This window comes from Rutilus rutilus (genome assembly GCF_951802725.1).
Source record: "Rutilus rutilus genome assembly, chromosome: 4".
In the NCBI taxonomy this organism is placed as follows: Eukaryota; Metazoa; Chordata; class Actinopteri; order Cypriniformes; family Leuciscidae; genus Rutilus; species Rutilus rutilus.
Window position 1 is genome coordinate 47,470,494 of NC_140212.1, and position 22,017 is coordinate 47,492,510.

A 22,017-nucleotide genomic window follows, 5' to 3' on the forward strand; every position below is an offset into this window, starting at 1 on the left:
GTATATCAGAATCAAATACTCACATGTATTGTGTTTAAGTTTTATTAACTAAATCATGAACACATAACTAGTCTAAACAAAGACATACACACTAATCACTCACAATTTAACCATCTTCAAGAACCATCAGTTTTCTAATTCACCTTGTTAAAAGGGGTGCAGTGTGTAAGTAACCTTGACTTCAAACAGAAATACATTTTCTATTGCCGTACTCTTTAACAAAGAACACAAACAGGGTCTCACATTTACATGACTTTTCATATGTATTTGTGAGTATGATGTTTTTATTGCATTGATCACAATTGAATTGTCTTTCTTCAGAGTGAATGTGCAGATTATTATTGAAATTCCTCATTTTTCTCAACCTCGTCACACTGAGGAAACGTCATTTTCTTTCCAGAATGAGTTTGTAAATGATGTTTCAGGCTTATGTGATATGGGAAACTCATATCACACTGAAGACACTTGTAAGGCTTCTCTCCAGTGTGAACTCTCATGTGAATATTAAGGTTTCCTTTAATTGTGAAACTCTTTTTACACTGAAGACACTTGTAAGGCTTCTCTCCAGTGTGAATTCTCATGTGAGTCTTAAGATTTCCTTTTAGTGAGAAACTCTTCCCACACAGTTTGCAGGTGAAAGGCTTCTCTCCAGTATGGACTTTCAAGTGGATTTTAAGGCTGTCTTTTCGATTGAAATACTTTCCACACTGTTGGCAGGTCAAAGGCTTCTCTCCAGAGTGAACTCTTATCTGGAGATTTCTAGTTTCTGTTTTATGAGTCTGTGAGTTACTACAGGATTTGTCACTAGTCATGAAATCATGACATTTCTCTTCAATTTCATTCAGTTCTTGGCTCTCTTCTTTCAGAGCCATCAGGTCTAGGGTGAAAACAAAAACGAGTTAACACTAGTTTAATGGCACAAAGTAACAGACATAAAAACATTTAGACATCTAAAACATTAAATCATTCTTTAGGACACATCCCAAGTGGTGGGGTGGCGCAATGGATAAGACACATGCCTTTGGTGTGAGAGACCCGGGTTCGAATCCACTGTGAGACACCAATGTGTCCCTGAGCAAGACACTTAACCCCTAGTTGCTCCAGAGGCGTGCGACCTCTGACATATATAGCAATTGTAAGTCGCTTTGGATAAAAGCGTCAGCTAAATGAATAAATGTAAATGTAAAAATGTAAATGTAAAAATAAGTTACTGGGTTGTCACTTTTTACGTTTTCAGGGTTGGTAGATGCACCAGGGACCCGATTATAGCACTTAACCCTCTGGGGTCTGAGGTGTTTTCTGGGCCCTGGAGGTGTTCTGACATGCTCTGACATTTGTGCTTATTTCTGTTACTTGTGACATTTTCATGGCTAAAGTCTGATTACACTGTATTCAGCACAAACTCTGCTACAATAATATATCAGCAGCATGTATGTAAAAGTTCATAGTTTTGAGATAATGACATTTATGCGTGGTTTGTGAAAATACAAAAAAACATTGTCACTGAAATAAGGCCATGAAACCCATACTGATTATTTCTTCACAAGACTTTTGAAAATTGTATCACGTAGCCTAGAATATTTTCTCTAAAACTATGTGAAAATCGCCCTGACTGCTCATTCAGATAAGACAATATATTGATTTAAAATTTGTAAGACGTGTTTTCTGTAAGAAAGCTTTATGCGAAGAAGCGTGATCACATCATTAATATGTATGGCTTTCACACCTGAGAAAGACAAAGACCCACCCCTAATGCCCTATTAGGAGCTATCAGGCCCTGTCATTCTGACCAACCTTGCACAAAGAATGAGGAGATTTAAAAAAGAATGGCTTTTTGATTGTTTGGATTTATTTACAACACAACATAATCCAAAGATACACAACAAATGACAAAAAAGCACATTATTGAAAACAATGATCCAAAGACAGAGACCTTTGTGCCATTCCTAAAAACATTGTACATACCTTTCATTTGCAAGGTGTTTGATTTTCACTTTACCATGTTCATGTACAGAGACTCATGTGAATGTTGAAGTCAGCAGGACTCAGTGGCATCTGGTCCCTGTATAAAAAAATAAATAAAAAAAAAACCTGTGAACATACTGATATCAAGAGAAACTGTAGGGCTGCATGATTTTGGGAATAGATTTTAGATCTTTCTGGTTAAAATTGCTTTTTAAAATTCACAGAATACACACACACACAAATGTTTCCAACAATGTATAATGATGCTGCATAAAATAATAATAACAATAGCCTATAGCAGCCTATAAATCTTCCAAAAGATTTCAGTAACAACTACGTTAGAGAAAAATATATTGATTATCATATGTTACTTCAAATGTTTCCATTCGTTATGATGATATGAAATGAGATAATAGTAAAAACATGAAGCCTAATGTTTGGTGCGTTTTGCTTTTCAAACGCGATCGCGCTCCAAAATATAAAACATTTTGGTTACCATATTATTCATATCTACATTTGAGCAGATATCCACAAACACAGTAACAGTAAACACGGGTCTAAATATTATAATTTATATCTAGCAACAGTTCAACTGCAATGTGAAGTTTATGCAACAATAACATGAACTAATAATTAAGAATTTCTTACCTTACATCTTTCTTGTCTTCAAATCGCGCTATTCTTCTTCTGAGGTAAATCCAATGTAAGCTCACGGCGCGTCTTTCAAACTCGTCGAAAAGCAGAGACTTGTGAAGTGTTTTGGTGCTTTGTTTTTGAGGTAATGAGCGCGTTCGCATTCCATGTGGAGATTTGCATGTGAATCTCTTTTGCGCGCGTGGGCGTGGTCAAATTAAAAATAATGAGCAAGCGTTTGAGATACTGGACATCTTGTTGTTTATTATTATTTTATGCAGCACTGCGCATAGCCTATGCCTACAAGGCACAACAAACCTGGTGTTCATTATATTATATATTGTTGGAAACATGTGTATGTGTGTGTGTGTATTCTGTGAATTTTAAAAAGCAATTTTAACCAGAAAAATCTAAAATGTATTCCTAAAATCGTGCAGGCCTATATAATTTCTCTTGATATCAGTATGTTCACTTTTTTTTTTTTTTTTCAGGGCCCAGATGCCACTGAGTCCTGCTGACTTCAACATTCACAGTACATGTCTCTGTACATGAACATGGTAAAGTGAAAATCAAACACCTTGGAAATGAAAGGTATGTACAATGTTTTTAGGAATGGCACAAAGGTCTCTTTCTTTGGATCACGTTTTCAATAATGTGCTTTTTTGTCATTTGTTGTGTATCTTTGGATTATGTTGTGTTGTAAATAATTCTCACACAAAACATGTCTTGCAAATTTTAAATCAATATATTGTCTTCTCTGAATGAGCAGTCTGTGATTTTCACAGTTTTGGAGCAAATATTCTAGGCTATGTGATACAATTTTCAAAAGTCTTGTGAAGAAATAATCAGTATGGGTTTCATGGCCTTATTTCAGTGAGAATTTTTTTTTGTATTTTCACAAACCACGCATAAATGTCATTATCTCAAAACTACAAACTTTTACACACATGCTGCTGATATATTATTGTAGCAGAGTTTGTGCTGAATACAGTGTAATCAGACTTTAGCCATGAAAATGTCACAAGTAACAGAAATAAGCACAAATGTCAGAGCATGTCAGAACACCTCCAGGGCCAGAAAACACCTCAGACCCCAGAGGGTTAAGCATGAAAATAACTGAAGGAAGTATATATTTACTAAACAAATTAAGCCAACTTATATGATTCATATTCTTTTGGTTTCTCTACCCAATATATTAAAAAGTTACAAATTTAGTGAAAATACAGGTATCGGTCTCGGCAAGTACCAAAAACAAAAGTATCCAGAGGGTTAAGCTATCTATGTTCTATCTATCTATCTATCTATCTATCTATCTATCTATCTATCTATCTGTCTTTCTATCTGTTTATCTATCTTCAAACCTTATCTATCCATCTATCTATCTTCAAACCTTATCTATCCATCTATCTATCTTCAAACCTTTTCTATCTATCTATCTATCTATCTATCTATCATTATCTATCTATCTATCTATCTTCAAACATTATCTATCTACCTATCTTCAAACATTATCTATCTATATCTATCTATCTATCTTCAAACATTATCTATCTATCTATCTATCTATCTATCTATCTTCAAACCCTTTCTATCTATCTATCTCTTTCTAAGTAATCTATCTTTCTTTTTAACTTATCTTTCTTTTTAACTAATCTATCTTTCATTCTTTTTTCTTTCTTTCTAACTAATCAATTGTTCTTTCTAACTGATCTTTCTTTCTAACTATCAATTTTTTTCTTTCTAACTTCTATTTATCTATCTCTTTCTAACTAATCTATCATTCTTTCTGTCTAACTAATCTATCTATCTATCATTCTTTTTTTCTAACTAATCTATCTATCATTCTTTCTAACTAATCTTTCTTTCTAACTATCTATCATTCTTTCTTTCTAACTAATCTATCTATCATTCTTTCTAACTAATCTATCTATAATTCTTTCTAACTAAGACTGTCTGTCTGTCTATCTATCTTCAAACCTTATCTATCTATCTATCTATCTTCAAAACCTTTCCATCCATCTATCTATCTTTTATAACTAATGAATCTTTCTTTCTTTCTAACTAATCCATCCATCTTTCTTTCTAAATAATCCATCTTTCTTTGTTTTTCTTTTTCTTTTTTCTTTCTTTCTTTCTTTCTTTCTTTCTAACGAATCTTTCTTTCTTTCTAACTAATCCATCTTTCTTTCTTTCTAACTAATCTATCTTTCTTTCTTACTAATCTATCTATCTATCTATCTATCTATCTATCTATCTATCTATCTATCTTTCTCTCTTTCTTTCTTTCTAACTAATCTTTCTTTCTAACTAATCTTTCTTTCTTTCTTACTAATCTTTCTTTCTTACTAATCTATCTTTTTAACTAATCTATCTATCTATCTTTCTTTCTTTCTTTCTTTCTAACTAATCTTTCTTTTTTCTTTCTTACTAATCTATCTTTCTAATTAATCTATCTATCGATCTATCTATCTACATATCTATCTATCTTTCTCACTAATCTTTCTTTCTCTTTCTTTCTTTCTCTTTCTAACTAATCTTTCTTTCTTCCTTTCTATCTATCTATCTATCTATCTATCTATCTATCTATCTATCTATCTATCTATCTATCTATCTATCTATCTATCTTTCTTTCTTTCTAACTAATATTAATTTTTTTCTTTCTTTCTAACTAATCTATCAATCAAACTTTAAACTACTTTAAACTTCAAACTACCTTAAACCTCTTCAAACTCACTGGTCCAGCTTTCTCAAGTCAACTTAAAGTTTGTCTCAACAAACTTTTTTTTCTAGTTAGTATTTAACTTTCATTTTTTCTTGACTAACTAATATACAATGTAATGATGTTGCATGCCCGTAGTTTCTTTTGCACTTTCTAAAGTGAAGCGATATACAGCGTGCGTCACCGCATTTGCATTTGGGTATTGGTTGTGGGCGGGGGGTTTCTGTCACTAGTGCCACCCCAGAAAATCTTTCCATTGGCCACCAGAGGTCACCCTTTCCTGAGTATTAATCCACAGACTACAATTCCCACAATCCTCATATACCCTAACTAATCACGCTCGCACCTGTCAGTCATTTCACAAACTATTTAAGCCATGAGAACACTAGGTTCGGTGCAATGTCTTGTATTGCCACAGCCTACATTTCTGAGCGTTTGTCTGTTTGATACAGTGCTATGCATAAGTTTAGACACCCATGCTAAAGTTGACTAAAAAGAGGAATAAAAAATCATCTTTTGGAAATTGAACTTAATGCCTTAATTTAAAAAATTAGGATAAATCCAACCTTTAAGGACACCAATTTTCTTTGTGAATGAATAATGTATCGGAAATAAATAAATGTTCTTCCTTAAAATACAGGGTGCATAAGTTTGGACATCCCTATGTTAAATTCCCATAGAGGCAGGCAGATTTTTATTTTTAAGTATTTAAAAAAAAATTTTTTAGGATACTATGCATCCTGATAAAGTTCCCTTGGCCTTTGGAATTAAAATAGCCCCACATCATCACATAGCCTTCACCATACCTAGAGATTGGCATGGGGTACTTTCCATAAGATCATCTCTCAATGCAAATCAAACTAGCTATTAGGCTAACTGAAATAAAACCATGCCAATCTCTAGGTATGGTGAAGGCTATGTGATGATGTGGGGCTATTTTAATTCCAAAGGCCAAGGGAACTTTATCAGGATGCAAAGTATCCTGGATCCATGAAGTAAATGGCCTTTAAAAATAAAAATCTGCCTGCCTCTATGGGAATTTAACATAGGGGTGTCCAAACTTATGCACCCTGTATTTTAAGGAAGAACATTTATTTATTTACGATACATTATTCATTCACAAAGAAAATTAGTGTCCTTAAAGGTTGGATTTTTCCAAATTTTTTAAATTAAGGAATTAAGTTCAGTTTCCAAAAGATGATTTTTTATTCCTCTTTTTAGTCAACTTTAGTATGGGTGTCTAAACTTATGCATAGCACTGTATATCCGTTTCTTGACCTTGTTTGGATTACCCTCTCTTGTCCATTTGCTGCCTGCCTGTTGACTATTGCCTTATTGACTGGATTATTGTCTGTTTGCTGCCTGTCCTGACTACCTGTTATGTATGATGTTATTTTTCTGCCACAATTCTACGCGTGCAAGATCATATTTTAAGCGCGCAAAATGGCATTTTGCACACGTGTTAACTGAGTTTTGCAGAGAAATATTAGTTTCGTAAATCAGAAAGTACTTTGAGCGAACAAAAACAAATTTTGCACTTAAAAAAAATTTGTGTGCAGACGTTCTCTTTTGCATGTTTCACCTGCTTGCTACCCTGATACCTCTCCTGAGAAAAAGTCTAAACCAAGAAAAGTCAAGAGGCTCCAAGCGCCGATAAGATTTGTATTTAATATCTGTACTTCAAATTTCTGACAGAAAGCATAACAGCATGCCATAACTGCTACATTCAATTTGACCAAACACAGCCAAGCTTTTCAAATCTAAGTCAAAGCAGAGACGAACAGATGAAGATACCACCCACAGAAGTAGCAGGTAAGTTTTTAGTTGCTGTTTGGATAAATAACTTTGAGCTCACTTTTGGACTAATGTTAGCTAACACGTGGAATACTGACGTTAACTGCTGTAACATGATATGGACGCTGGTGTTTATATTTGTTCAAGCCTGACAACCTTACTGCCTTTTTATTTCTAATATATATTTCTAATTACAGATGGGTACAAGGATTAACTTGTTAAAAGTAATGCTTATAATAGGGCATTCATCTGAAACTGTTGAGGCAGTGAAGAGTTGTGAATATATAACCCACCAGGTACATTGTACTCAGCATACTGTCATTCTAAAGAAGAAAACAAATCATGCGGAAGTGTTTTGTTTTGGCTATTTCTTTGTTTTTTCTAATTTAAGTTGTGACATGTGTTGACACAGAATGACTGAAAAAAGACTTTGAGAATGAAACCAACCTGTTTGTTCCACAGTTTGTTCATGTTTGACTCTGAATGTTTCTTCAATCCTCACGTCTTCACTCTCCTCTTTAATAAACGCCATCTTTGTTTGTTCCTCAGTTTCTTCATGTTTGACACTGAATGTTTCTTCAATCCTGACGCCTTCACTCTCCTCTTTAATAAACGCCATCTTTGATTGTGTCTCAGTATCTTCATGTTTGACTCTGAACGTTTCTTCAATCCTCACGCCTTCACTCTCCTCTTTAATAAACGCCATCTTTGTTTGTTCCTCAGCATCTTCATGTTTGACACTGAATGTTTCTTCAATCTTCACGTCTTCACTCTCCTCTTTAATAAACGCCATCTTTATAATAGTGTGTCACGTGGATCTCAGTCGCTTCACCAGGAGTTTTTCTGTGTGTTTGGACACTCTGTCCTGTTTAAGAGGAGAATAATTAACAGAAAGAAAAACACGTCCAGACTAAGACATTTCTACACTGACCAGTGAAATGTGAACACGACATATTAAAGCTGCAGTAGGTAACTTTTGTAAAAATGTATTTTTTACATATTTGTTAAAACTGTCATTATGTCCTGACAGTAGAATATGAGACAGATAATCTGTAAAAAAAAAAAAAAAATCAAGCTCCTCTGGCTCCTCCCAGTGGTCCTATTGCAATTTGCAGAAATACACCACTCCCGGTCAGAAACAACCAATCAGAGCCAGGAGGAGTGTCTTAGCAGTGTCAATCAAGCTCGTGTACGCGCTGATCACACCCCTCTCTTGCCCAGCGCGCACCGTCGTTCAAAATCAAGATTGCCGGTGTGCCGCAGCTGTGCTAATGGCCGCGGCGGGGACAAACAACCAAAACTGCCAATTTCTCAAGTGGCACCTGCTCATACAACAAAGACAGTCAACACTCTAGCCGCATAACATACCTAAAATGTCACGCGCTGTGCAAAGCAACAATTGAAACCTGCTAATTCACTGGCTTGTCATGTTGCTGAAATAAATGTACTATCAAACCTTATTTAGCATTACACATCGCTAGAATAATTACTTACATACTGTAACGTTACCGTTATATTATCTTGCCAGCTATTTATAACTTATAGAAAGAGTGCAACGTTATGAAGTTACATTACATGTATTGCAAAATACGTAATGATTTGAGGACCAAGTTTGTAGTCAATGTATGGGCAGGCCATAGTCAATGTAAAGCATATTGTTGATGTTTCGTCCCTACCAGTGAATGTGCAATAACTGTTTATCTGCCGTCATCGGTGGCCCTGCTTGCTTACTAGCCTGCACGTTCATGGCAGGCTCAGTTGTGGGGGGAGGAGCTGTGGAGGGAGGGCTGTAATGCAGCAGGGAGCAAGGGGGAGTGACCTGTAAGTTGTGCTTGTTAACATTTTCAGGCTAAGTCAACGTTTTCTAAAAGCTCCCTACTGCAGCTTTAACTCATGGGAACGTGATAATATGCGAGATGTAAACAAGTTCAAATGTTGAGGGAACGATATATTTAAATGTTAAATGTGTAAACAACCTGTGTGACCATAGCAACCTGGAATTATCATAAACGGATAGGCCTATATTAATATTTATTTTTAATTAAGGATGACAAAGTAAGGGTGGAATTAAGAAATGATTAAATTAACCTATATTATAGCCTTTTGTATTGCGTGCGATGTTGACCATGGCAGCATTAGAATGAAGTTTGTTATTATCAATAAATGATAAAAGAATATGTAACAACACAAAATATTATAGGCCTACATGAAAGCACTTATCCATCCCATCTCACAGCATTTTAAATCCATTCACGATCGTGTCTTCATTTATTATTATTATTAGCTACTATTATTATGCATATTGGCCCTCATTTATCATTCTTGCGTAGAAACGGGCGTATATGTTGGCGTAAGATTATGCTTACACTCCTCTCACCGCCTGATTTATGAAGCTGTGTGTACCTTTGAAATCCAGGTGTACGCAATACCTGCGCTTGATAAATGCCGCGGCTGAAAACGAGCGTCATTAGAATAACACGCCCCTATATATTCAAGTCTCCGCTTCCCCCACGCCCTCATTTTACGCCATGGGCACACGGAAGACGGCAAAGAAGAGAAACTTCTCCGACGTGGAGATCGAGACCATCACCAGGGAAGTGGAAAGAAACTAAATTGATTTCTAGATTTTTATTATTAATGACACTTATTGTTATTTAGAAGAAGAATGTCGTTATTATTTGTATTATTATTATTATTATTTAAAAGAAGAATGTCATTTTTATTATTTTGTTAGTCTGAATTATTTTTTGGTCATTGAAAGCCTTTCATTAGGCCGGTGACACACGTGAGCATGGCGTTTCTGTTGCGTGTCAGCTGCGTGGCGTTTTCTATGTCTTTGCACACCAGAAACGTGTCTGCTGCTGCTATAGGTGACATTTGATAAGCCTCATTGGTGATATATTTGACATATGGGGAGAGAGTTGTGGAAGGCCTATACTTCATGTTAAACATAAATATAGCAGCAAAGACAATGTCGGCAGTACTGACACAAAATAGGCTACAGAATATTTCGTTCTGTATTGACAGGTGCAATATTTGAAAATCGATATTTTTTTTAATTACATTTATATCTACATTTATGTCAAAACCTAGAGACTTTCAAACATCAAAATGTTATTTATTAATATGTATTCGTGTCAAAATGACATATAAACATCTTTTCCTATTCTATTTTGCCTGGAACCAACACGCTTGCGTGACGCGTGAAAAATAGGCGTCGGTTCTATTTCTAGCATGCACGCGTTTTCCGCGCGTCTCGAGCTGCGCCTGAGTGTCACGCAGGCAGTGTGCAAGCTCTAACCTGTTAACATGGGAGCCGAAATAAAAACGGACACGCCACGCAGCTGAGACACTCACGCCACGCATCCAGTGTGTCACCGGCCTTACTGAACCCAGTCCGTGCGCACCTGCCGGGCCTAACCCTGAAACGTCAGGCAAAGCGCACAGGCTCGCAACTGAAGGAATACATATGCCTACAATTCAAATGCTTTGGTAAAGTCACACAAATTAAACATTGAAGTCCATGCTGCACAAAAATAAACACTGAAGTTTATAATTACTATGTTGTTGTTTTTTTACAGTGGGTCATAATATATCATATCTTTTAGTTTGTCAGTGCATTTTGTGGTGTTAGGAATTGTTTTTCTGCGCATTTCCGCACTAACTCAAAACGTGCGTACATGTACACCACCTCCTGAGCTGCCGTAGGATTTGAGCGTGCCGTACGCCAACGTCCATATTGATAAATCTCAAAGTCACCATGGTTTTGGGTGTACGCTGGAAATTTGGTGTACGCACTTTTGATAAATGAGGGCCATTGAATCTAAATAAAATGAAATATATGTTCACCACTGACCGTGTGTGCTGCCTTATCAGACAGGAGTGTCACTACGCTATCAGATGCACGCACAATAGAATTGACAGATGATAGCTGGATTATAATGGAGGAGGTCTTACCCGTGTTGCACTCGCTAAAATGTGCCACCACTGCCTTGTGTGGGGAATATGACGTGTCCATCTCCATGGTGTACCTGGTGACCGTAACTTTACTGTCCAAGCATCTCAAAGAAATCCCAGGGAAGAACGCCAAAGTCAAGGGATTCAAAAGCAGTGTCTGTCTCACTAGAAAGGAGACTTGGGCCCACAGAAGTCAGCAACGCGCGAAAGGTTGACATGGTGGAAGGCCGCCTAGCAAAGTTAGCAATCTCCTACTTGAGTGTCTCTGCGACTTCTGTGCCATCCAAGCGGGTGTTCTCCGCATCTGGACTAATTGTTAATAGGTTGCGCTCACGTCTCCTCACAGAACATGTTGACATGCTCATTTTTTTTAAGAAGAATATGACATTATTCAGAGACAGAGCGTTAGGCTATGAATAGTTACACTGATTGAAACTAATTTGTTTAGAAATTTGTTTTAAAAGTAGGCAGTTAAAGTTGTTCAAGGCAGGTTCGCATAAAATCATTATGACATGCATTTTTGATCTAACGAGCATCTGGTTTGGCGATGCAGAAACAGACTGTCGTGCTTTTTTTTTTTTTCAATTAGACTACCATAGGCCTACTATGTAAAGAAAAAAAGAGAGAGCATGTTACTTGTTCAATTAATAAACAGTTTGTTTGATGACAAATCGCTAAAGATGAAATTGGCCTCCCTTCCTGTCATTGGTCCGTGTACTCTTGCGTCCATTAGTTTTTCCTTTTTTAACCCGTCATTGACAAACAAAAAATTAATGATTGTTGTATTTTTAAAACGCAAAGTTGAACACCAAATTTGAATTTGAACTGTACACACCAAATGCTGCGTATTTTCTGATTTTTGTTTATGACTTTTCGCCCCTTTGGACATTTAAAATATTCACAAATTAATATGGAATTTTTTTTTATTTTAGTCAATTTTTTGACAAGTCAATGGAGTTGGACAAAAACTACGATAAAACCTGTTGGAAAGCATCTTTTGCAACGATTTCTGTGAGAGCATATCAGTGAACACCCCTGACCACTCGGTGAGTTTCACGTCTTTGTAAATGAAAGTTTAATGCGTTTTAGGAAGGATTGTTCCAGTGCACCTATGCAGCCATTGCGGTGGGGGGGGTGCTACTACAGAAACCGAAAATTCTCGGGCCAGCAGCATGTGTCCAAATTTCAATCTTAACCATTCTATTTCATCAGAAACGATCTGAAAACAGAGCTTTAAGTGTAAAATACCGAACTTGTCCTTTAAATGCGTCACCTGAAATCCCAATGGATGAGGTACAACAGGAACCACCTTTGGCATCAGAGCCCGCCCCTGAACCTTTACCTCCAGTGGTCTCATTTACAAAGGGGGGACCGCCACTAGCTACCTCAACTCCACAGAGGGATCCACTCCCTCCCACCTGATCTGGGCATTCACTTGCAAATGATTGCAAGCGATTGAAACAAAAAAATGAGCAATTAAAAAAGCAGACAGTAAGACTAAAGCAACAACTGGCAAAGGCAAAAAAGCAATGTGACCGAATCAGAAAGGTTTCAGCAAGAAAGAAAACTCCCCATGCTAAGAAATTCAACACCAGGGCTGCAAAAAAATTTGCTTTTCAAAGAAAAGCCAATGTGAAGGCATTTCTCTGCTGGGATGAGAACAGCAGACTGTTACCTGGCAAGAAGGATACAGTTACAAAGAAAAAGCAAAAAAGACAACGACGTGTGCTAACAAAACCACTGGTTGAGCTACATGCTGAATACCAAGAGATTGGACACACGCCTCTGTCTTACAGACATTTTGCAAGGTACTGCCCTTTTTGGGTAACAGTGGCAAAACCCAGGGACCGCAACACGTGTGCGTGCTTTGACCATGAACATATGAGGCTTCTCAAAGAAAAAATGTATCAGAAGAAGATGCTCGAGCTCCTGTCTGCGATAGTGTGTGACCTCAAGAACAAAAAATTTATGTACAGAGTATGTCCTCACTGCTGCTATAATGAAGTTGAAAAACCTGAGGCAGAGGAAGTGATACTGACCTATGAGCAGTGGAAGAATGAAGCTGTGTCTGTGGATGGAAAAACATTGACACACTTTGTAAAACTGACAAAGACGTGCTCAATGCAAGATCTTAAAACCTTGTTCACATTGCATAAACTAGCCAGGCACCAGTTTAACTGGATACACCAGGTTGAGGCATGTAGAGCACTGAAGGAAAGTTTAATGGAGGATGAAGTGGCCATTCACATTCACATTCAAATTTTAACTGCAAGCTGAACACCGGGGTGCAGGCTTTCCACTTTGGCGGTAGTAGGCAGCAGGCCACCATCCACACCAGTGTGGTATACACAGCGCAGGGAAGCTAGGCCTATGCCATTCTCTCCGATTCCCTCCGACACGACGAGAGAGCAGTATGGGCCCACTTGGAGCCAGTTTTAAAAGATGTAAGAGAGCTAAACACTACCATTGCTAAAGTACATGTTATAAGTGATGGTCCGGTCACACAATACCGGAACAAGAAAAACTTCTACCTCACCAGCACAATCCCGTTCCTTAAGGGGTTCACTCGGGTGACATGGAACTTTTCTGAAAAGGCTCATGGCAAGGGGGCCCCAGATGGTGTTGGTGGGGCTGTGAAGCGATGTGCCGATGCTTATGTTCATCGTGGGCAAGATATCCAGACACCAAAAGAGCTTTTCAATGTGCTCAATGCCAGTGACTCAAAGGTCAAATTCTTTTGGATTGAGGACAGTGGCAAGTACGATGAGGCATTACCCTTTTATCTCCCCGCCGTTAAAGGTACAATGAAATTGCACCAAATAACCTCCAGAGAAGCTGGGAAAATACATCATGGTGAAGTTTCCTGCTTTTGCAGCAGACCCCTCCTGTGCATGTGTTATAGCCCTCAGGAAGTTGATTTCAAAAATGCCCCAGGAAAGAAAAGACGGGCCTTAGCCGCAGACCAGCAAAAGGAGTACCTTGATAAACTGAGGGGAAAGTTTGTCATTGTTTCTTATGATGACCATCCCTTTGTTGGCCAGGTCCTTAAGGTGATTGAAGATGAGCTTGAGGTCAACTGCATGCAGCAGTCAGGGGAGAAAAATGTCTTCATCTGGCCAGCCAAACCTGACAAAATCTTCTACTTCAAAGAAGACTTGCATGCAACAATTAGTGAGCCAGAACCTCTAAATGCACGGCCCTCTAGATTATGCTCCAGAGACTGGATGGCTTTCATGAATGCATAGTAGCTTTTCGTTGTAGCACTTGGTCCAAGAACCATTAAATGGTTCAATGTTTTAATGACTTTAACCCTCTATGGTACGGTGTTGCCTCCAGGCAACATAGTCTATTTTAGATTTTTTATAATAAAAACGTAATAAAATTTAATTGGTAAATCCTCTCTAAGGGGAGGGGAACTCAAATACTAACCGATGAAAATGCAAAAGAGTGGCCACATGACCCAACAGGGGTCCATTTTGGTCCCTCTTTCAGCACACGTGCACATGGCACATATTTTTTCCACTGAAAAGGGCATTTTTCACTAATTTCTGTCCAGATAATCAGTTACAAAAAATCAGAGTCACCTTCATTGGTAAGTAAAGAAGTATTTTCAAAAACTTTACATTATATATATCATCAAATGTTTCATAGGAAATTACATAAAACTGCATGTTGCCTCAAGGCAACATTGTACCATAATGGAATCACATAAGGCCATACCAGGCATACTAGGTTTGAATACTTGAAAGTATATTTTATTTGTAAGGAAAGAAGTGTGAATTATCTAAATGTATTTGCATTTTTGCAAACTGAAAACTCAGCATGGTTCGACAGGACATTTGACCACTATAGTGGGAAATCGGACAAATAGCGGGTTCGTGGACGAGGGCGTGGCTTGTGAGTGGTCAGCGGGCGCCGACTGGTCATTTGGCCACTATAGTGGGTAATCGGACAATAGTGGGTTTGTGAGACAGGGGCATGGCTTGGGACCGGTCAGGGGGGTCAACGGGACATTTGGCCACTATAGTGGGCAATCGGACAAATAGTTGGTTCATGGGATGGGGGCGTGGGGCTTGGGACCGGTCAGGGGGGTCAACGGGACATTTGGCCACTATAGTGGGTAATCGGACAAATAGTTGTTTCATGGGATGGGGGCGTGGCTTGTAAGTGGTCAGCGGGGGCCGAGGGGACATTTGGCCACTATAGTGGGTAATCGGACAAATAGTGGGTCCGTGGGACAGGGGCGTGGCTTGTGATTGGTCAGCGGGGGTCGACGGGACATTTGGCCACTATAGTGGGCAATCGGACAAATAGTGGGTTAGTGGGACAGGGGCGAGTGGCGCCAAACTGAGGATGAAGGCGGCGCTACTTCTGGGGGTCTCGGATAATCGGGGGGCTCCCGTCAGGCCCCCCATGACCCCACGCGGGTCATTAGGTCGGCCAGGGAGGTCTTCCACATGTTTGATCTTGCTGTTGTTGAGGCCTGGCTCCTCTACCGGAGAGACAGCAGAGTTAGGATGAGGCTATGGTGATTGTTGATGTTTTACCTTGAAACAACACCGATTGTAATGTTTTGATATGATAACTTGATGATATGATGGTTTGTAGTACTTGCGTTCTACGATGGTACAATGTTGCCTGAGGGCAACAGCTGGATAATAAATGTTACTTTTTATTAAATATGAAATGTGTAATTCGTTAAAAACTTGATAAATATGTTTGTTCAAGTGTTTAGTTAAAGAAATTGATGTTTTCAATAAATATATAAATTTTTTCTTCATGAAAATGTCAAATGTTTAAATTTGTCCATTGTGGTACAATGTTGCCTTGAGGCAACAAACTTTTAATTAATAAATACATTTAAAAAAGAATGATAATGTTTATTGATATTGTTATGTGTCCATTTTTCCATTTTTAAGCAGGAAAAACATAAAAAAAATTTTCCTCGATATCATATTGCGTACCATAGAGGGTTAATAATATAATTAATAATACGAGTTGTATGTAATGTTTGTTCCAATAACAATGAGATGTCTTAATGTTTGACGTTATTTTTGATGAATTTATAGCCTAGCAGCTCATTGTTTAACAATTTAAACACTTGTTCCAAGACCAATTAAATGCTTCAATGTTTTAATTAATATAATTTGCGATACGAGTTATATGTTCATTCCAATATCAAAATGTTTTAATGTTTGAAGTACTTTTTACATTAATAGCCTATTATATTAACAATAAAATGTGCTTTTGAAGCTATTTGTGTCTGTTTATTGTCTTAAATATTCATAATGTCAAGGGCAGCAGACATGGTCATTTGGTATAACCGGCCTTGGTCATTCGGTAAAACCGATATAGTAACTATTTAAATGTAATAATATTGTTTTTAATAACTAAAGGAACTACAATAATACAAATATAAAGCAGATAAGGCTTTTTTTTTTTTACATTTCCCCTTTTCTCCTTTTCCTGTGCAATATTTTACTTGAATATGTTGGAGTGTTTAGAGTAGTCCAATAAATGATTACATTTATGAGATCAGTGATAATTTTATTTAATATTTCTTCTGTGGTACACACTATATACTATCTCAACATCAATGTCAAATCAGGTTTTTTCATGAATAATTATCTGCAAATTAATAATTTTAGATATATTCATGGTTAAACCGAATGACTTTTTTAGTGACAAATTTAAAAAATGACAAAAACAGTGTTAATTGATTGTACAAAGCACACAATCTTATTGTTAACACCTAGGTAAACTAAAAAAAATGGTTTCAAATATAGTTATATCTGCATTCTATTTTTTTTACACTTTTAAAAACCTTATTCGTCAATGACCCTTAAAAGTGGGCATTTCAAGCTTTATATAGGTATAGTCTATATTTTGTTTCAGTTCATTATTGAGACGCGCTCCAGTTCACGGAGATCATGGAAGCGCGTCTGATTGTTTTATTTTATTTTACAAAAGCTCAACGTTTTCTTGTCATTGTGAGTTTACACAAATAAAAGTAGTTGCGAATTATACATTATTCTTTTCTGTATGACCAGAAATGATAAGAGTATTTTAAGTTGTTTCCACTGTTGATAGGAAAATGCAAAGTTCGCTCCACACTCCGCACAAACCCTTGGATATGCGTGAAAATATTGTGCTTATTTGTTATAATCTTAGCCCTGTATTATTATTGTCTAACCTGTATTATGACTGACACTTGACGGATTGCTTTGTTCCTTTTTTGGATAATAGCGTCTTCTAAATATGTCTATATGCAATAATAATAACGAACAGTTTATGAATTTGTGGGTAATGTTACAGATTGCAAAAACTGAAGGCACGGTTTACAAATCTGAGAGTGCGGATCAGGATATTGTGGGTACGGTTTATTAATCCGTGTGCACGATTTGTTAAACCGATCGAGGGAACAGTTGTAATAATTCGTGAGTACGGTTTATAAACTGAGGGGACGGATTTTCACAGGTGACTTCCCGGGCTCCATATTATCTAAATGTTCCGGGTCAACGCAAATAAAATGCAGAAATTAAATTTCGCATTTTTGTAAAACGAAAAAAAAAAAAAAGTTGTATGTTGATTATTTCATTTTCAATTAAACAAGCATTGTATAAGGAACATAAGTTTGTTTGTGAATATTTTTTCACCAGTCTAAAAACGAATAAAGAAGAAAGCATGTTTTTCGTTTTTCAATTACGAGTTAAAAAAGGAAAAACGAATGGACGCAAAAGTCGCCTGCACGGACCGTCATTGGGAGAATTTTTTTTTTTTTTTTTTTTTGCTTTTCGAACGATATTCGACTTTTGCTCCTCGATTGTTGAATGGCATTTTTGGCAGAAATTCACATCCCTAATATATATATATATATATATATATATATATATATATGCAAATTAGGCTATAGGCCTAATCAAAATAAGCCTACATATCAGTGAATGGATTAAAAAGACTTTGGGATTATATGATTAAGTTTTTTTGTAGCTTCGATATTCTTTTAACATTTAGCCCATTAATAATAATAACATTATTGTAACTTCATTAGAGTGCGGTCACGGTCACGAGGGGCTACAAATGAAAACAGACGCTTATTTGTCCTCACTATAGGCTATTGGTGTAGTCTATAGAAATACAGTCATACTTCACAACTTTACTGGCATGATCAGGCATTTACTGTACAGACAAAATATATACTTTAAATAACATAATATACAGAAAGTTAATTAGGTAAAGAGATACAGGGAATTAAGAGGAAAACAAAGTATCTACAATGAATAAATGTAACCAAAAATAACAATATAAAAATATATTAAATAATAAAAAATAAAAAATAAACGACCAGTGAATGGATTTAAAAGACTATTGGATTGGATAGATAAAAAATTTTTATAAGGCATATTCTTCTAACATTTATTGATAACAAACTTATCCACGACATAGGCTATAATCCAATAAGTGACCACATTAAAACGAAGTGAAGCGAACATGTCCAGAACGCACCTCGAGGTGATCGGTTCTGTACAGATTTTGCTAATCTCAAACAAGCCTATTAAGGGATAGTTCACCCAAAAATGAAAATTCTGTCATCATTTACTCACCCTCAAGTTGTTTCAAACCTGTATGAATTTCATTTTTCTGATGAACACAAAAGAAGATATTTTGAAAAATGTCGGTAACCAAACAGCTGATGGACCCCATTGACTTCCATAGTATTATTTTTTTTTTCCTACTATGGAAGTCAATGGGGTCCATCATCAACTGTTTGGTTACCGACATTTTTCAAAATATCTTCTTTTGTGTTCAGCAGAAAAAAGAAATTCATACAGGTTTGAAACAACTTGAGGGTGAGTAAATGATGGCAGAATTTTCTTTTTTGGGTGAACTATCCCTTTAGTTCCCAGAGAGCAAACAGCTGATTCACTATATAGGGAGCGAAATGAGACGCATCTTTGTTATTAACTTTATTCGCGTGTGGATGCGCTTTACTCACACAACACTGTGTTCATTACTGTTATAAGATGCATTACGATGTTAACTTCAAAAATAATTCACTTTCACAGTTCTCTTTATTATTGTCTGAACGTGTTGTATTGATTAAAACACTTTAAATTATTAAAAAACACAAACCTTTCTTCAGCAGAATCACAGATGCAGGAGCGCGGCGCAGGCTTATGACGTCATATTCCCACACCAAAATAAAAGTCCCGTTCACTCGAAATAGAAATTCACATACAGAAAACACATAAAAAAATTATAAGATAAAGGATTGATTCAAATGATAAATCACAGATTCCCAAAGCTATCAATACCAATGAGATTTTTTTTTTCAAAAGCTGCAGGCTTATATCTAAATGTAATAAAAAAAAATCTAATAAAATTGGAGATATGGAATTTGTGCTGAAATGTGACTAAACATCTCTTAGGCTTTCACATTCACAAACAGTTTCTTGTATACTGAAAACGATTTGCAGACATAATTGTACTCCTCATAATAGCACAATAATATGGAATAACAGATAAATCTGTCTTCTATAAGAAACATCTGGTCTGTCTTTGATCTTATTAATTTCAGCAGTAATGCTATATGAGCAATGTTGTTTATAATAAAAAGGAATATAATTCACTGATTAAAGTCATACCTATACAGTTTATATAGGCAATAATATGACAGCATATTTTTGTTACTAGTTCAGTTGTAATTAGGCCTAATGATATTGAAAAAACAGATAATCTTTTCTTTTCATGTCCAATCGTAAATATATTTGTCGAGGAGGTTTTTGTAGAGGAAAATCATGTATTATTTGCAAATATTAAGGAGAATGTAAATAATAATCATAAACTACATATTAATTCTTGCAGAATTCTTCATACATAAATCCAAATTTATCAAGACCCAACTCCTTTCGAAACTATGTGAACTGGAGGTCAATGTTATTTTCTTTAGATTTATGTAAACTAAGAATGAGGGAGTCACATGGCTCTGGGGAAGACGACTGGTTGATCGATTTGCTCCGACCACCCTTACACCAAAAGTTATAATACCCCTGTGAATTTAATTAAACCCAATCGAAACAGAAATCTCTGGCGATTCTGACCTGATTGCCACGGCGGATACATCAGTGGGGGAAAAATTTAAATAAGTCAAGTCAAGTCAAGTATATTTGTATAGCGCTTTTGACAATACAGATTGTATCAAAGCAGCTTCACATTATTAAATTAAAATAATACAACAAGGTTTGTTTCTAGTGGAATTTATTGATAAAATCAAATTAGATATCCCCAGAATATCCCCAACTGAGCAAGCCAAAGGCGACAGTGGCAAGGAACCGAAAAACTCCATCAGGTGACCCAATGGAGGAAAAAAAACCTTGGGTTTTTCAAAACTTGCCCAAGATGCAAATACAATGCATCTTGACATTTTGGTTGTGTGTGTGTGTTCATATATATAGGGAGAAAGAAGTAATATAAGATCTTGAAAGGATTTGTGTAAAACAGTATATTTAATGGCCTGTGCATTGAGGAAGCCTCACTGAATAATTCCAAACAATGATTGAATAATTGAATAATTCCAAACAATGGAATAATTAATAATTCAATTAATTGAATAATTCCAAACAATGTATTGTAGCCAAAATTACAACACCAATCTAAATGTCTTGTAAAAAGGCTTTTCACTGGCTTATCTAAATTATATATACAACACTTAAACTAAAAGTATAAACTATTTACCTAATATACGTAAGCTCAAGTTTAACAAACAGAGCTGATGGTGAACAATATATCAGTTTTTATTCTGTATCCTCATGGATGATTCAGCTCCTGCACACACTTGAGGATTTTGTCCATTTTGTGTGCCATGTTAATAAGGACAGACAACACCTTGAGCCATCTGATAACTCTTTCCACATGTATGCAAACTTTGGCGATCCTCCTTGTGTCTGTAATATCTCCGTCAGAAACTGTCCACCATTATGGGTAAATGCTGGCATGATAAGATTTACCTCTCTCTCAAACAGCAAATCGTGAATTGTGAAGCTCTGTCTCTGTCTCACTTCATCAACGTGCTGAAGATCGTCCTTGAACTTGTCACTACATCTGCCCCCATAAGCAGAGGTCATGAAAATAATAAGTCCACATGGGGAGTATTGTTTGAATAAAGGTGACTATACAACTCCCCTCTGGAGTCAAGATTGTGTGCTTTTTACAGTTGTCTCAAGGCAGGTGGTGTTTGGGGAGTTTTCCTTAAAGCATGAGCCAGTGTACTACGGATTGTTTCCCATGGCAGACATGGAATGCAGACTCTCATGTGCTCCTCCATTGTATCAATCCAGCGGGAGAGAATTCGGCTCACCACACCCTGGGACACATCAAAGCGTTCAGAGAACTGTTGTCTTGTGTAACATTATCTTGTCCACTGAGGCATAAGTGTGGTCTGTCTCCCACTGAGTGCAGGCATCACTGTACTGTATCACTGCCACATCTGGACGACACTAAGTTGCTGTCTAGGAATGGCACTATCTGTGCAGTCTCATGGTCACCTTACCCATCATCTGCAAAACACAACACCAGAGTAAGTCGGGTGCTCAGTAAAAACTGATAAGCCCTCTACCCCTTATTTACAAAAAGTATAACAAAAAAGTAGCAAAAGTATTTTGTACATGGTACCATGGTGTTCCGAGTTGCAGTACAGTGGTATTTTCATTCAATACCATCACAGTACTTGCTGCACTTTTTTGTAACACTGTTTGCCATTGTTAGCAACAACTACAGCTAAGCACAAAATTTTATTCATGACCAATAGAAGTGTCATTCAAAAATGCTGAAATAGTTACTATTTTTTTCTGTTTGAGGACGTATTGTAACAAGATGCTGTACCTGTTTGTTTGTGACGAGATGTGACTTCACTGGAGCATCGTAGCCCAACCATTTCTCGGGGAAGGGAT

At 36.7% G+C, this 22,017-nt stretch overlaps 1 protein-coding gene across 4 annotated transcripts; it reads right to left on the reverse strand.

Annotated features, from left to right (window-relative positions):
• Positions 1 to 12: 12 nt before the first annotated feature.
• On the reverse strand, positions 13 to 19,263 carry LOC311289569 (uncharacterized protein). Of its 4 annotated transcripts, none has more exons than XM_084407677.1 (3): positions 19,202 to 19,263; positions 7,559 to 7,976; positions 13 to 877 (listed from the first exon to the last, which is right to left on the reverse strand). In XM_084407677.1, exons 2-3 carry the CDS (start codon positions 7,902 to 7,904, stop codon positions 339 to 341), a joined length of 885 nt encoding a protein of 294 aa, XP_084263803.1. In that variant the 5' UTR covers positions 7,905 to 7,976; positions 19,202 to 19,263; the 3' UTR covers positions 13 to 338. The 4 variants fall into 4 exon arrangements, with proteins under 4 accessions (XP_084263803.1, XP_084263804.1, XP_084263805.1 ...); XM_084407678.1 differs by lacking the exon at positions 19,202 to 19,263 and adding an exon at positions 11,069 to 11,200 and having other exon boundaries at positions 31 to 877; XM_084407679.1 differs by lacking the exon at positions 19,202 to 19,263 and adding an exon at positions 8,788 to 8,886 and having other exon boundaries at positions 31 to 877.
• Positions 19,264 to 22,017: the final 2,754 nt, after the last annotated feature.

Bases quoted from the DNA above. Each gene is read 5' to 3' on its own strand.
- LOC311289569 (XM_084407677.1), bottom strand. From the start codon at position 7,904: ATGGCGTTTATTAAAGAGGAGAGTGAAGACGTGAAGATTGAAGAAACA. The intron at 878-7,558 runs GTTGGTTTCATT...TTTTCACCCTAG, and splicing joins ACAAACTGTGGAACAAACAG to ACCTGATGGCTCTGAAAGAA.